This window comes from Notechis scutatus, chromosome 1, assembly GCF_049901735.1.
Source record: "Notechis scutatus isolate UNSWTSFEM ecotype Mainland chromosome 1, rNotScu1.2, whole genome shotgun sequence".
Taxonomy (NCBI): Eukaryota; Metazoa; Chordata; class Lepidosauria; order Squamata; family Elapidae; genus Notechis; species Notechis scutatus.
In genome coordinates, this window is record NC_142009.1 from 27,666,390 (window position 1) to 27,682,672 (window position 16,283).

The window sequence follows — 16,283 nt, forward strand, 5'->3', positions numbered from 1 at the left end:
AACCTGCAGGGCCGGCTGGCACCTTGAATGCCCCCCTGCCGCCTCTTAGCACCCCTCTGCCGACCCCCTTGGGGACACTAAGAGGTGGCAGGGGGACAGTGCATTGAACGCTGCCATGGCGGCACATAACGTGCCACCGCTTCCGCGTTGGAGGCGCCGGCTCTGGAGCGGTGCTACAGTCAATGGGTGAACCTGCAGGACCGGTGCCTTGAATGCCCCCCCTGCTGCCTCTTAGTGTCCCCAAGGGGGCCAGCAGAGGGGCGCTAAGAGGCGGCAGGGGGGCGGCGCATCGAATGCGGCCGCGGCGGCACGTAACATGCCACCGCTTCCGCATTGGAGGCGCCAGCTCCGGAGCGGTGCTACAGTCAATGGGTGAACCTGCAGGACTGGCTCCTTGAATGCCCCCTGCTGCCTCTTAGCGTCCCCAAGGGGGCCAGCAGAGGGGCGCTAACAGGCGGCAGGGGAGAGGCGAATCGAAAGCGGCCATGGCGGCACGTAACGTGCCACCGCTTCCACATTGGAGGCGCCAGCTCTGGAGCGGTGCTACAGTCAATGAGTGAACTTGCAGGGCCGGCGCCTCAAACACTCCCCTGCCGCCTCTTAGCGCCCCCGTCAGCCTCCTTGCCTTTTAGTGCCCCCCTAAGGCATCCCACCGCCCCCCAGGGGGCGGTACCACCCACTTTGGGAACCACTGATCTGGGTATACATTTTCTTTTAAACAGTTTTCAAGACAACATATGTAGGAAACATTTTCAGTGATTCAGGTGTTTCCTTCTATTTCCTAAGGCCTCTATGGCAGAGAGAGCTTAGTAATCCCTCTTTCCCCCTGAGATCATCACATAGCCAGGCAAGCTTGCAAAAGTTGCCTTCCATGGATTGGGAGCCATAATTTAGTCTGCCAATCTTCTGGAAAGTCATAAATTAATCATCCATTTTGGCATATCAGAAAGGAGTTTGTTTCTTTGGAAAATTCAAAGTGCTGGCATTGAATATTATAACCCTAAAATGTTATTGGATCTGAAACTCCTAACAACATGTGACCCCTCATCCATTTTATTTGTGATCATAGGACCATCCTTCTCTACTGGCCTATTGCCATTTAAGCTGCAAAGCAAGTGGAAAAGTAGGTATTGCCAGATATTGTTCACTAGACAACCCAGTCAATTTTCTATCCTTTTTATTTCAGGCATAAGGGGGAAAATAAATTAGTATAACCTGCATTTTACACATTCTATTAAAGAAAATGCAATTTATTTTCCAGTATTCCTATCATTATTTTTCTTGGCTTGAGACTGCTGGAAAATTACCATAGGTAATTTCCATTTTAAATTTGCATTCAGCATAGTCAATCCTTATGTTCAAATCCGAGCAAGTACACATGTTACTCAGTTAAGCTAGCAAAATGGAACTAAATGTTTATTTATTAAACATCAGCAAATATAAAAGTTAATGGAAAAATGGGTTAAAGGCAGGCAAAAAATAAGGGGAGACAGGAAAGAGAGAGAGAGAGAGAGAAATAAACAGGCAAGAAATTATATCTATATATCTATATCTCAAAATGAACTAAATTAAATATGCTAGGAATTGTGTTAATACCTTGATCAATGGTTAATCAAGAATTGCTACACTGTTCTATTACAATTTATGGTCATAAATAATGAAATAAATGTCATTGTTTTTAGGAAAGACAATTCAAGCCAATGGGAAATAATACATTTCTGTACAGTATTGCTAGTAATACCAGCAATATTCCTAATGTTCCTGAAATCCACCATTAGGTAAAGACATTCATATCAAGCCACCTTTAGAAGAGAGCTCTGGAAAAAGGCAAGTTATGGTGGAGAAAGTTTGACACTCAACCTTCTAGACCAGGGGTCGCCAAACTTTTGGACCTCAGGAACCACCAAACTCATAATTTTAGATCCCAGGGACCACTAACTGGTTCTGTGATTCAGTGATCTATCTATCTGCCATCGGCCAGCTCAGTCTCTCAAATTTCCTTGCCGTGAGTCTGCAATGAATTTGCTTGCAAGCAAACCTTCAGTCGTAAGGGAGGTTTGGCTGTGCTGAGCCGAAGATCTAAAGACTAGCTAGAAAGCAAGAAATCCAACCATTTCCTGCTTCCTAGCTATCTAAATCTCCCGGCACAGCAGAACAGATGATCGTCAGAAAAAGGAAAAAGAAATTTAGCAGGCAAGTTTACTGGGTAAGGAATGAGTGGGTGGGAGGGTTCCCGTGGGCCATGTGGGCAGTGCAGCCTTGTGTTTCTGCACAGCCTGGATTACTTTGGGGGGGGGGTGCTCTGGGGGTGAGATTTCTCTGCGGCCCACCAAAATTTTCTCATGGCCCACCAGTGGGCCGTGGTCCACCGGTTGGCGACCGCTGTTCTAGACTTCATGGCTGCGGTACAACTCGAAAACTTGTGGGAATAGAGGGTAACAATCCCCCTTTGCCAGCCCAAAGTTTGATCATGACTTAACAATCCTGACCAGATTTCTATTCCATAATTCTTCCCAATAGAGTTATTTGATCCATACTATGAAAACCTTCTATTAGATCGTATGTTTCAATCTGCTTCCGAATTCAGTGTCCCAGAAAATTTTGTAGCCAACCTATTCCCTAAGGCTTTATGAAATTGGAAAATACCTAAGTTTATTTTTCTTTGCTCTTTCACATACTAGAAAACAGACATTCAATGCTGTATACATATTTTAAAAAATGGTTCTGGAATCCAAAATTCATTATTTTTTATAAGGTGAATCTCCCCCTACCCCCAATAATAACCTCTTTACTTTTCCAGAATATTCAGGACATTTTAATATCACTAATTATAGAAACAAACTTTAATTTATTAAAAAGAGAAAAGAGTAATTATTAAAGAAATGCAGAAAACATTTTAATCTAGAGCTTAGTAGTTAATATGGAACATCTATTTCTTAGGACCAGAGCATAGTCTCAATGACAACAGCAGAAATTAAGGGCATTGTGACTTGGAAAAAACATGATCTTGATATGAAAGTTACAGGTATACAGCTGAAACGTACTGGGAACTGATAGTTATCAGTGTAATTAATGCTAAGTAAGACTGTGAATGTTTCAAATTTGTATAGGAAGAAATATTTCAGATCATATGGGAGCATAAGTGCAGTACCGTACTTGTTTGTGGCTTATTATTATTATAACTGTGTCTGTTTTTTTATCACACAACTATAATCTTGAAAACAGGCTTGGCTATTTTAATCAACTGCACTTAAGTGCTGCATTCATGTTACTGTATGATCCAAAGAATGTTCAGTGAATCCTAAAGCAGATGGACTTTACTACTATAAACTAACTCTTAACTATGGCTGTTAGCATAAAGACTAGATTTGCCCATTATTCTGGGTTCACACATAATGATATGTGAACTCTAGCAGTATAAAGTAGATTGTTCCCATGTCACTAAATTCTACCAGCTTTTGGTACCAACCAACCTTTGGAATGGAAGCAGTAAAATGTAGGATAGATTTGAGAACTTTATTGTATACTACACTATGTTTGCTACAAGGACATGAGGAGGTTAGGTCTCTGCCCATCTGGTTTATTATTATTGCTCATCTGGTTTAAAATAATCTTCTTTGATCAGCAGCATTTTTTCAATATATGGTCATGACCAAACTGACATGCTTTGACACCACCAAAGCAGCAAAGAAACCTCACTACTCATGTACCATTTCTGTATAGGGTTATGGAAGAAAATAAAAATAATTTCTTTATTTTAATGTTGAATTTGTTCCTCCCTTTACCATCTAATTGCATTATTTGATTCTATGTAAAGATCCCAGGGACGCAAAGGAAAAATCTAGTCCAAAGCTATGAGACTCTTGCTTATAACTTTCTCTTAAAATAACACTAATGAGAATAAGATTCATGGGTGGATGGTGCTAGAAGATGCTATAAAATATTAGAGGGGATCCTACTAAATAACCTATGAACTCAAGGAGATAGACAACTCTCAAGCATCTTTTCTGTTTCCTTTCCTAAGCTCTGTGATTAGCAGAAAACTACATTATTTCCACCATATTTGAGGATGAAAATAGTGCTACTATACGCCCTAAAAGAAGTTTTAACCCAAGCACCACCAACATCCCCTTTTCAAAATACAGAACAACAAAATCCAATCTAAGGTGGGCCCCTTATGTTATATTTTTCCCAACTTACTTCCCTTGAGTTCTTCCCAAAAGATTTCTTGCCATTGATCGAGATTCTAGCCCACCTTAAAATGTAAAGGACTGTGCTCCATTATGTTTTCCTGAATAAGCCACAATTGGCTGCATTTATATAAAATGCTCGTGTTGGTTACAAACCAAAACGATTTGGTTGGCACGTGTTAATCCAAACAAACCATACACAGCACAATACTTATTTCAAAAAAGCCAAGAAAGAACATGCATGCATGCACACCTATATGATGAGTTCACTTCTAAACAAATACACAGAATACCAACCAAAGTCAAATGATGTAGACAACATTTAGATTACACTTCCACAAATTCCCAATATCTGGCTGACACATGACTTGAAAAGATAAGTGCTGAGTGTTATGTATTCCCATTCTTCTCTCCTCACATTTCTTTTTTAAATCAGTCCTGCATTCTTTTGCCACTCAAGCATCCCTGTACTATTAGAAGTGTTAGAATGCATCAACTTTCTTGGCCCATTTGGTCAGGCAGACTATTAAAAAAAATCCCTGCAACCTCTTTTCACAACAGTGGATGCTTCTATAAAGCCAGCAATCTTCAAAAAGCCACAGGAACCACAGAGGAAGTTCTGTGACAGATTTAAGACAGCAGCTACCCTTCTTGAACTCTCATTGGCTGCAAAAGATGTGGAAACTCTAAGAAAAGCAAGCAAGCAAATAAATAAAAGCTGCACATCAGAAACTTTGTTATTAAAATTGGGTAGGCCATGCTCCTATCTCTCCCACGGCAACTACTGAAACAGCCTTCCTAACTTAACTTTCCCTCTTCACTCCCACCCAGTAGTTAATTTCTGAGTAGCTAATACATTACAGTAGCTAATTTCTGGGCTCATGAAAGCTCAGAAATTCTAGTAGCTTCAGCCTCCTCCTCCTCCTGACTCCGGAAAATCATTCAACAACCCACCTGCATGTTACTAGATAATGAGACAAGCTGTCCTTCAAATAATTCCAGGTTGCAAAGAGGGGGAGGCAGTGAATGATGGAAAGCAGATAAACATTGGCAGAACTATTCTCTATTACTCATGCTCTCTTTATTGTTCTCTTGCTTGTTGGATTTTTCCTGCATGTTAAGAGGCACTAAGAATAAGCTCCCTGGCCCCCAAATACGTCAGACATGATCTCCAGTCTGCCCAGATCAGCATCAGTTTGTATACTATAGATGCAATTAGTTGATCAAAAGACATGATAGGACAAACCAATCCTTGAGAATTCCTGGAACAAGTTATAGAATTGCACGGTTCCACGTACCAGTGTTATGGGAAGCTTGAGGTAAAATTCTGTACCTCTTTTAGAGCAAAACATAAAAAATAAAAATCTGCAACTAGCTAGGTGGCATCAAGAATTAATGAACCAGTGAATAGTCCTGGAAATGAACAGATTATTCAGGACTGAATAAAGCACATCTGTTTTATCCGTGTCCTTTATGTGGGAAGTCAATCAGCCTTAAGAGAGAAAAATGCCTCCAAAATGCTGCCAACTCGAGCGTTTTACCCACAAGGTTGGATGATAGCTTTGCAATAAAAGGCAATATCCGAGAATCTGACAGTCAATTCCATTCATGATAATCAATGACTAAAATACTGTCCATATTCAGAGTATTTTCGTATTTTTGAATATCCCTCTCTGAAGCAACCATCTTCTATTTTACTTGAGGTTGATGGGAAACAGTACAGCTTTCTATATGCAAAGGACATATTTTGCCTGTATAGATAGATAAAAGCTGCTTACCTCCATATTACCACATTCTTTGATAAATGACGTTTCCTGTCTGCGTAAAACCCATTTCCATTTTAGGGCAATCATATAGACTCAGGCCTAGGAATATTTCTCTTTTATGTATCCATGACTGTGTATTTGGACTTTAAACCATTATTTAAACTGTCTTTTTCTCATCTTTTATAGATAACTAGTCTCCATTTTTCTTTCAAGTGCAGCAAGTAAGTTGGCAAGCATGCACCACCACTTAAGAAAATGTTCCTCCACAAGATATGTTTTTATGCTCATTTAGAAATGGTTTAAAATAGAATTGTATTGTATAAGATAAGGTTTTATCTGACTTGTAAAATTTATAATGGAAAAAGGTTCAAATATGTAATGGTTGGTGATGATTTGTTTGTTTTTGAAATTAATAAAACTTGTTTAAAAAAAAAAAAGAAAGAAAATGTTCCTCCATTCTCATATCCATCTTAACAAGAGTTAACAAATATGAGTTCTTATAGCTGCGAGAATGGTGCCTGCATGGTAATCATTCTTGATTCATGCCATTGTTAACGGATTAAAACAAAACAGGAAAATGGTGAAAAAAATGAATAAATATGCCCCTTAAATTAATGGCCTAAGAATGGCTAATAAAAAATATTGAGCTTAAATGGACTCCAGAGAATGGTAGAGGACAGGAAGGCCTGGAGGAACGTTGTCCATGGGGTCACGATGGGTTGGACATGACTTTGCAACTAACAACAATAACAATAAAATATAGAGGTAGGTGCTTCTGATCCGAATCTAGTTAGCCTCATTAAACATAATGACTTATGACTGAAGATCACAAGACGTTGTTTTCATCAAAATAGAAGTTGCTAAATTCTCCTTTTTATATGCTCAGAGAGCTCCTGCTCTATATAGCTTGGGTCAAATTGCAGAAAACTTTAATTTACTGTCCACCTCCTCTACGTAGGTCTCTACCTGATACAACTAGCACTTACTCCTTCCATCTAAAAGAGAAAACTTGCTCCCAACTGCACTCCTAATCATCTGCATCTTATGATGCAGCACTATCTGAGATGTTCCATCAGTGCTGTTTTCCTTGGACAAATACTTCTGCCAAGTCATCTATAATTGAACGCTGGCCAGCCTTCAGCTGTGCAAACTTGCGTTTAATTAATAGATAGAATGACACTCAGCTCAGTAGCTATATTTTCAAGCTATCATCTAGGGACCCTGTGGGTTCCTCAGTAAGAAATCATAAATGATGAACAAGGATTTTTGCATAAGAAGAAAATCACCATGCAGCTTACTCTTTAATGTGACCTTTATCATATTTGTTCAAGGGAGGACTAATAAAGGGCACTTTGCCAGATAATATAATATCAAGTCTGATCAGGGAATGGTGCATGTGTTCAGGGCAAAATGTTTTGCAAAGAATGCAGCTCTTATAAAAGTTTCCAACTTTATTTTAAACATTTAGCATAGCCAGGAATCAAGTCAGAAGTTAATCAATTGAGCTGGGTAAACAATATGATGCTTAGTAAATTAAAAACATATCAACAAGGAAGTTAAAAGGTCTTCATGCAGCACAGAAAAATTCTACAAGATGAGTAGCAATCCATCAAAAATTGGACATTTCTTACTGAACAGCTCAGTTACCTCACAGCAAACGGATCAGGCAGGGTAGGGTCTCTGCTAAAGGCAACACTGAAAAACATGCAAGTAAAGGTACAGAACAAGGGTAGCATCATTAAGGTACAGAACAGGGCTCAGAAAAACCCAGGTTCGAATTTTGACTTGATCATAAATCTCATAGCCAGTCACTATTGCTTACTCCAATCTACTTGCTTGGAGGAGACAATCTGAGACACACACACACCCCTTGAACTCCTGGGGGAAAAAAGCATAAATGCTATAAATACCCAGATTGATCAAAAACAAGTAAAAAGGCATTTATTCCTACAACTTTTGCAAGTGTCTATTTTGATGCTTTATCAGCATCTGCTGGATACCCTGTTGGTAAAAAGATACAAAAAGCTTTTCTTCGTCTGTGTAAGCACACAGGAAATTTAACTTTTTGAAATTTGACAAACCCACAGCTAGGCATGCCAATTAACACTTTTTATTTTCTTGGATACTAGGGCTTTCTCTTTTCAAATAGATTCTCCATGGTTTGTATACAACCCTTCCTCCGGAAAGGCAGTTGTCTCCCTAAAAATTAATTAGCATCATGTGTTTTCATGATAATCATACATGAAAAGTTCCATTATCAAACACGGCACAGTGAGCATCGGGGCATGTCTATGCCTGTATGGTTTCCCCTCAGCCATTTCTTCACCTCCTCAGGAGAATCACCAGCAAAGGATCATTAAGAATTAGAAATACATCAGAATTCCCACTTTACTGCCTGATCATGGCCACAAAAACTTCGCTGTTTACAACTCCTGTGTAGCAAATAAGTGATACTGCCTACTGCAAGAAGCACAATCCATACTGCATATTTTAAATATCTATCTCTAAAGAGTAAGAAAACAAGAGCAAGGACTACCAGTCAGTGCTCCTGCAAGAATCACCAGAAACAGACCAAATTCCCATCTTGCTAAGGAAAGCCCAAGAGCCAAGACAATGGACACAATGCAAACTGATTATACCCACTCACCCCACCCCACCCCCCCAAAGAAAAGCTTGCGATACCAGATACCAGCTCACCACTTCTGAAAATTTGGAGCCAGATGCTTTTTGATCACAATGTTCCTCTACCAATTCTTCTTTTGGGGGTTCCTGGTTCAGGCAGGAACCCTGCAAGAACAGTACCTCATCCAGAACAGGAAATGACACAAATGTCCTTTTACCCTCGCTGATGCAAAAAAACAGATGGACACAAATTTAATAATCTCTTGTCACATTCTTAAATCTGGCATGTTCAACACTGAGGATCAACATTAATGGAAGAGGAAGGGATGTAGTGATCTGTTGGACATGAACAGCCCTATAAGTGTAAGGATTTGTCTCTTGGGACCCTTGCCAACAGGATTAAAAACGGATAAAATGCATGCAAATTTAGAATACTGCCAGAAAAGAGCCAAAAAGAAAGAAGAAACCAAGTCACAGACAAAACATATACATATTTTGTTTATTGGTACTAAACAGCTAAGAGCTATGTAGGAATTTGAAGAGCAAAGAACATTTAATAAATTTGTGCCCAATGATTCTAGCTTTTCTAGAGGAAGCAGAATCTGTGCGGTGCTCACCTATAAGGTAAACCAGATTTTGGAGAATCCTGACATAGATTTCACAGATTATTTTCTTCTACACGAGTCTTTCTGTCAATGAAACTAAACTGAAGCTGAAATGTTAATCTTAGCATATTGCCTTAACTGAATTTCTGTCTCATAATAGGGGTCCCCAACCCCCGGGCCGTGGATTGGTATCGGTCCACAGTCTTTTAAGGAACTGAGCCATGCAAACGGCGGGCGAGCAAGGGAAGCTTCATCTGAACATGCGCGGGATCAAGGTTGTACATAAAACCATCCCCCCTCCCCCTGGTCCATAGAAGACCAATTTTCTTCCCTGGTGCCAGAAAAGTTGGAGGGCACTGCCTTATAAAATTGGTTTGTAAATCAGATTGGGTTATATTTAAAAATAACCTTTCATATTTTTGTAAGATTTGCCAGCTTATATTTTTATCATGCAGAAATGTCTACTGCAGTATGTGGAAAAATAATAGCCAGCTTTTCTTGTGCAATGACAGGGAATTTTTTTTTTCTTCTATAGCTATCTAAAGCTGCTGGTTCATGACACTGAAGAAGAGCCAGTAAATATCACAAAATCCAAACTATATAAATTATAGTTATAAACGAACAAACTAACTACAGTAATTGAATCTGAATTGGAATTACTGTGGAAAAAACAGCAATATAATCATGCAGATCTTGAAAACTAGCCAATTTATTATCTCATAAGATTTCATGGATGGTACGATATACTGTATTAGATAAACGAAGTGGCTAATGATCCATATTCTATAACATTTACATGAAAATAAACTGCTTAAATTTTAAAATGTACAGGAGTCTTATTTTTGCTGCAATATACTAACATGGCTTTCTTTCTAGAATCCATAAACAAACTTTAGAGCAGGGGTCTTCAAACTTGGCAAGTTTAAGACTTGTGGACTTCAACTCCCATAATTCTTCCTCCAATCATGTTAGCTCAGGAATTCTGGGAGTTGAAGTCCTCCAGGCTTAAAGTGGCCAAGGTTGGAGACCCCTGCTTTAGAGCAATACTGAAAGTGGCCACAGAACAACTCTGCTGGGCTAATAGTGTTTGCAAGGAGGAAACATTTAAAGAGTTTCATTCAGCAGAACCCAGCTAGGTATGTGTTCACCATGGACACACAATCAGGTGTTGACTTCTGGCTTCAGAATCAGGACTGGAATGGGCAAAGCTGAAAATCCCCTCCCACTGAGTGGGTTCAAGGGAATTGTTAAGGGACAAAATAGCTAAGTTTAAGCTTTGAAGATGCTTAAAGTACACACTTCACTTCTCAAACAGAATCCCGATCCTTCAAACTGGGCTCTATTAGACTACTTCTTGTCATGCCAAGCAGCCTGGTGCCTGAGGTGATGGAGACTCTGCTATGTTTAATGAATCCCTTCCACTACTCACCCCAGTCCTGATGTTGCACCAACTAACAGCGGCAGTATAATATGCATCACTGGAGAGCTGCTCCATCCATACTGATTCTTGGAGCCTGCTAGTAGTTCTTGCATATTGAGGATGCAGGGAGTGTATGACCACAAGGGAGGGAGAGAGTGGTTGGTACACCACACTTCATTTGCTCACAGTGTGTTCTATATATGCATGCACCTGTAACTTGGATATTCTAAAATGCAGTTATCAAGCTTTTCCTGTACTCAAAACTTTCTACTGAGCTTACTTCTCCTCCTTGCACCAACATGGTGCCAGCTGAAGACACGGACTACAATTGCCCAGTAAAACTGCAGCCAGTGCACTACAGCAATCCAGGAGAATTAGATAACACATGGCTTGAACAAGGGACAGGCAGGGAAAAAAGAGAGTAAGGTAAACACTGCCTCTGCAGCAGATCTACCATAGTGATTCCATATCAACTGCAAGCTGTTTGATTTGCTATCAATGAAGCAAGTTAACAGGATGTCTTAAGACCACAAAGAGAGGCTATAGAGTCTTTGATTCTACTTTGCATCTCTCTGGGCAGCTCTGTGTGTTTGTCATCTATTCTGTTTGGGCTCAAAGCGTCAAAGAGAGCTCTGATTTAGGTGCGTGCAGGAGAAATAGAAACAACAGACAGCATTTCTTTCATTTGAAGGAAGCAATTTCGAGAAAGGGTTTCTAATGTTGCTCCAAAGGGGTTCATGAAGGATTCCTTTCTCCGGAAGTGGCTAAGCTGTGTCCAGATTTATGGCCATAGCTCAAAGAGGGAATTCTCCTACAGGCTAGCCAAAAAAACAAAAAACCTCTCCTGACAGAGAAACTTTGCCAAGGTGGGGAGATCAGAGGGATATCATAAAGCAGGGGTCTCCAACCTTGTCAACTTTAAGCCTGGAGGACTTCAACTCCCAGAATTCCCCAGCCAGCTGGCTGGGGAATTCTGGGAGTTGAAGTCCTCCAGGCTTAAAGTTGACAAGGTTGGAGACCCCTGTCATAAAGGACATGTTCCCAGGCAACAATGTCCAACACATGACATCTCAATTAAGAAGCTGGCTATACCCATATCATTTATTTAGCCCAATATTTACTTTTTTTAAAAAAATCATAGAAGGGGAGAGGCAAACGCTATTTTTTTTTTCGCCTCCCAAGCAGTTTTCCGCCTCCAACCTCTGGCCTTTGCTGGAATAAGAAAGAAGTACCCTTATTTGTCTGACCGGCTCTCAGAAATAAAAAAGGGACGCTTTTCGAAAGCAGCCGGCTGCAATTCAGAATAATATGAACTTGGCTCCCTGAAACATCACTTGAGATGTTTCCAGGATGAGAAGAAAGTCAGTGCCCGTAAAACCCCAACCAGAAGTCCACCGGTTAGCCACAACTCCTAACTTGATTGTACCCTATGGCTATCATTAATTGTTGTACCTTATGATTCTTGTTTCTTAACGAACGTACCTTTTCTTTATGTACACTGAGTATTTACACCAAGACAAATTCCTTGTGTGTCCAATCACACTTGGCCAACAAAGTGTTCTGTTCTGTTCTATTCTTTTTCTTTTTCTATTCTATTCTGTTCTACTCTTTTACTAATTCTATTCTGTTCTGTTCTGTTCTATTCTATTCTAACCACGCTCCCCTTTCAAAAGGATGCATGGAGCGCCTGGGGAAGGTGGGTGGGTGGGTGAACCCGGTCTCGCAGGCTCTCTGGATTGCTGGTCAAGGAAAGTATCGGACGGGGAAGGGAAATAAATCTCCAGGCACGAGGATGTCTCCGGAGCAAGCGGCTCTCGAAAATACCGTGTAGAAATGGAGTGCCTGGTTGCCTCCGACCGGAGAAGGAAATGAGGAGGGGAGGGTGGGGAGAACGAAACGGATCCGCGCGGCTCAAATGGCAAGAGGTTATAAAAAGTGGGTGGGGGGAGAGGAGAGGAGAGGGGAAGAAACCTTCCACCGGACCCAGCCAGGGAAATCCAAGCAACCAGTACCGGGGGGGCGAAAGGAAACGGACGCCCCGTCCTCCCTTACCGTACATGGCTCAGCCGACCCTCCTCCGGCCGCCGGCCCGCTCTCCAAACTCAAGCTCCGCGACGCGCGCTCGGCTCTGCCTCTGCGGCGCCTCTGGCGTTCATTCAGCCTTCGCGGCTCAGCCAGCAGTGGGCGGCACCACCAGGGGGCATGAATGAAGCGACAAAGCACGCGCAGGCGGCGGCGGCGGCGGCACAATAGCGGCCCCTTCGCAGGCTGCGGCTAAGGCTCGCTTTGCGCATGAGCAGGGTAGGGTGGCGACCAAGCAGGAGGCGGTCCTTTCCCCCTCTAGCTAGACACGCCCCCGAGGACCTCGGGTTTTTTTGGGGGGAGGGAGGCGGTCTGACGCGTTTAGACTTCTTCCAGCAGGGATCCCAAAGGTGCTTTATTTTTATTTATTTTTTTAACCCCAAAGAGGCACCTGGACTTGCTGGTTTTTCTTTGAAGACGTTTCGCTTCTCATCCCAGAAGCTCCTTTAGCTCTCAGAGAAGAAGCTTCTGGGATGAGAAGCGAAACGTCTTCAAAGAAAATACAGTTCATCAGTCTGGAACCCACACTACGTATCTGATATTAGCACAATTGAGAAAGTCCAGAAATATTTCACAAGAAGAGTTCTCCACTCCTCTACTCGTTGTAGAATACCTTATGCCACCAGACTTGAAATTCTAGAACTAGAAAACTTTGAATTACGCCGTCTTCGGTCTGACTTAAGCATGGTATATAAAATCATACATTGCAATGTCCTACCTGTCAATGAATACTTCAGCTTCAACCATAACAACACAAGAGCACACAATAGATACAAACTCAAAGTAAACCGCACCAAACTTGATTGCAGGAAATACGACTTCAGCAATAGAGTGGTCAATGTCTGGAATACTCTACCCGACTCTGTAGTCTCTTCCCCAAACCCCAAAAACTTTAACCTTAGACTGTCTACTATTGACCTCACCCCTTTCCTAAGAGGTCTGTAGGGGCGTGCATAAGCGCACTAACGTGCCTACCGTCCCTGTCCTATTGTTTCTCTTATTCTTTTATTTTTCTTATATGTACCCATTTCATGTATTCACAACTATGTATACATTTATACTTATTATCTTGTAAACAATTGGCAAATCAAATAAATAAATAAATAAATAAATAAAAACAGGCAAGTCCAGGTGCCTCTTGAAAAAAAACAAACACCTTTGGGACAACCATGTCCTGGATGACTGAGAATCTCCATAGACAACGCACGGGATGTTTTGCTGTGGTGTTGTGGTTAGGGAGAGCCTTCTGTACCATGGTAAGGGGTGATGGAATTTGTAGTCCGTAAAGGTTTGGTTGGTGCCTGGATGGGAAGAGTTGGGTTTTTGAGGTTAGAAGCCAAGAAGGGCTACAAGCAAAGGGATTTCAGTTGAATCCCCAAGGGATGGTGTTTCGAGTTGCTCCTTCTCTTGCTTTGATTGTTGTTGTTGTTTTTTAAAGAAAAATGATTAGTTAGTTAGTTAGTTTTGTTAACTAATGCTAACATTTTCCACCTCAGCAATTCTAAGACACATGGACTGCAAGTTCCAGAATTCTCCAGTCAGCATGCTGGTGGGGGATTTCTGGGAGTTAAAGTCCACATATCTTAAAAATTGAGAAACAATGGATGTCTTTCCCCCCCATTAAGCTCTGTCCTCAACTTGCTTCAAAGCATGCGATGCTCATTGCCATTATAATGGAATTCATCCACCTTGCTGCTTGTCTGCTTCTTCTCTTTCCTTCCATTTTCCTAAGCATTATGATGACTTCAGAGTTTCTGAATCTTTGCATAATATGTCCCAAATGCATACTACAACTTGTGGCTTATGCCGTGATTGATTTGTTCTATTATCTATTTGTTTGTCTCCTTGGCTATCCATTAGTATTTTCCTAAGTTTTATCCAACACAAAGTGCAGAATTTAACTTCCAGTACCAGAGGTTCTTATAAGAACAGCATATCTTCTAAGTTATCTTGAATGTTGACCTCCCTATTACACAGAATTTTTGTATACTTTTAAATCTCCTTTGAATCACTTATTGTTTTCATTGTTTCATTGTTTTCTTTTAGCATGCTAATTTGAGGTTCTGGAGATCTTTCAAAAAGCTTTTATTGCTTTTCTGGGAGGGTTTTCCATCTCCACTCCCTTTACAGATGTTAACATATTAACTGCTTCTTGTCTCTTCTAAGAGAACTCTGAAAAATTCTTAATGTCTTTTCTGAGATATCTGTCTTTCTTGGCTTTGCTTTCGCTTGTTTTTTGGACATTTTCCAAACTGTTCTAACACATAATTTATTTTGCTCTATTCATATTGGGCAATCTCTTTTCACATTTGTTCTTCACAACTTATTTGATTTCACTCTGCGGCTCAGGTTCCCTATTAGTGAGATTCAAAGCAGTTCCTTATGTTCTTGAAATTGATGGTTATATGTTCAATATCATATTGGCTTTGTTCTTCCACTTTGGCTGTTCTACAATTAGCCCCTGGCCACATTTGTTATGACTGGGCTCTTTCATCTCTAAGTACTAATAATATAGTCCGTTTTATTTCTATGTGCTCTTTTTTGGTGATGTCCATGTATATAGGCATTGTTTTGGTTGTTTGAAGAATGCACTGGGAATGAAGAAATCATTGGATTGGCAGAAATTGGTAAGTTGTCCTCCTGCTTCATTTCTGTACCCTAGAAATCAATGTTTTTCCTCCTTGCTATTACCAACTTTAACCTTCCAGTCCAAACACAAGCAACATATCTTGGTTGCATATTTTTCAAGTTTCAGGTTGAACTTGAGCATAACACATGTCAATATCAGTGGCTGGGGTATAAACCTGAATACTTGTCATATTAAAGAAGTGGCTGCAAGAACCTTAATTGATATTTGTTGCTCATTGCACCTAAAGTACCTGCCTTTGCTATATTCTTCCTGACTATGGTAACAATGCCATTTTTATTGGGAATTTGTGTGTGTGTGTGAGAGAGAGAGAGAGAAGGGGGGGAGAGGGAGAGGAAGAGGGAGGGAGGGAGAGAAAAACCCGAGACCAAGACTGAAATAGTAAACATTAAGATTTTCTTACTGAAAGTTTCCAGTTCTGAGGCTTTTCAATTTGCTGGTACCCAGGATGTCAATGTGTAGTCAATTTACAGTATTTAATGTTGAGCTTTCCCATGTTGATGCTTTTTACGTGTTTTCACTATAATTCTGTTTTTGCAGCTTCAGATTTTCCTTGTGGTATTGTCAGCAACTATAAGACCAGACAGATTTAATCTAGAAGCATCCTCAGCACCATTAGTATTCAAAAAAATCCTCAGTTCTTCCTTATCCCACCTGAGGGGGCATGTCCAGCATTGTACTGATAATCACTTTTTTTTTTTGGCTGTCCACATGTTTTTCCTAGTAAAAGATAGGAATAGTTTATCACTGCCTTCTCCTCTGCAGTTTTGAATAGTGTCTTCTTTGTTGTCACTAAAGTGATATCTGTCTCCAGCACCTTCCTGTATTGTGAAATTAAACAATATAAGAACTGCAATGAAATGATAGGAATGATAATACAAGTAATGGTAGGAACCCTCTTTCATTTCTCCACATACATAGGACTTCATCTCGCACTTGTCAGCATTTGTA

At 40.6% G+C, this 16,283-nt stretch overlaps 1 protein-coding gene across 4 annotated transcripts in view; it reads right to left on the minus strand.

Moving 5' to 3' along the window:
• Positions 1-16,283, minus strand: part of EFR3B (EFR3 homolog B) — a 149,053-nt gene that overhangs the window by 105,924 nt on the left and 26,846 nt on the right. Inside the window, exon 1 of one of the 4 annotated variants that reach the window (XM_087959751.1) lies at positions 12,661-12,847. The exons of 1 other annotated variant lie outside the window; for it this stretch is intronic. Coding sequence is in view for 1 of the 3 variants with exons in the window: in XM_087959727.1 (XP_087815853.1) it covers positions 12,656-12,662 (7 nt within the window). In the remaining 2 variants the exon portion in view is untranslated. Of the gene's footprint in view, positions 1-8,653; positions 8,731-12,655; positions 12,848-16,283 lie in introns of those variants that run through there. 2 more of the 4 variants (XM_087959727.1, XM_087959737.1) reach the window with 2 other exon arrangements.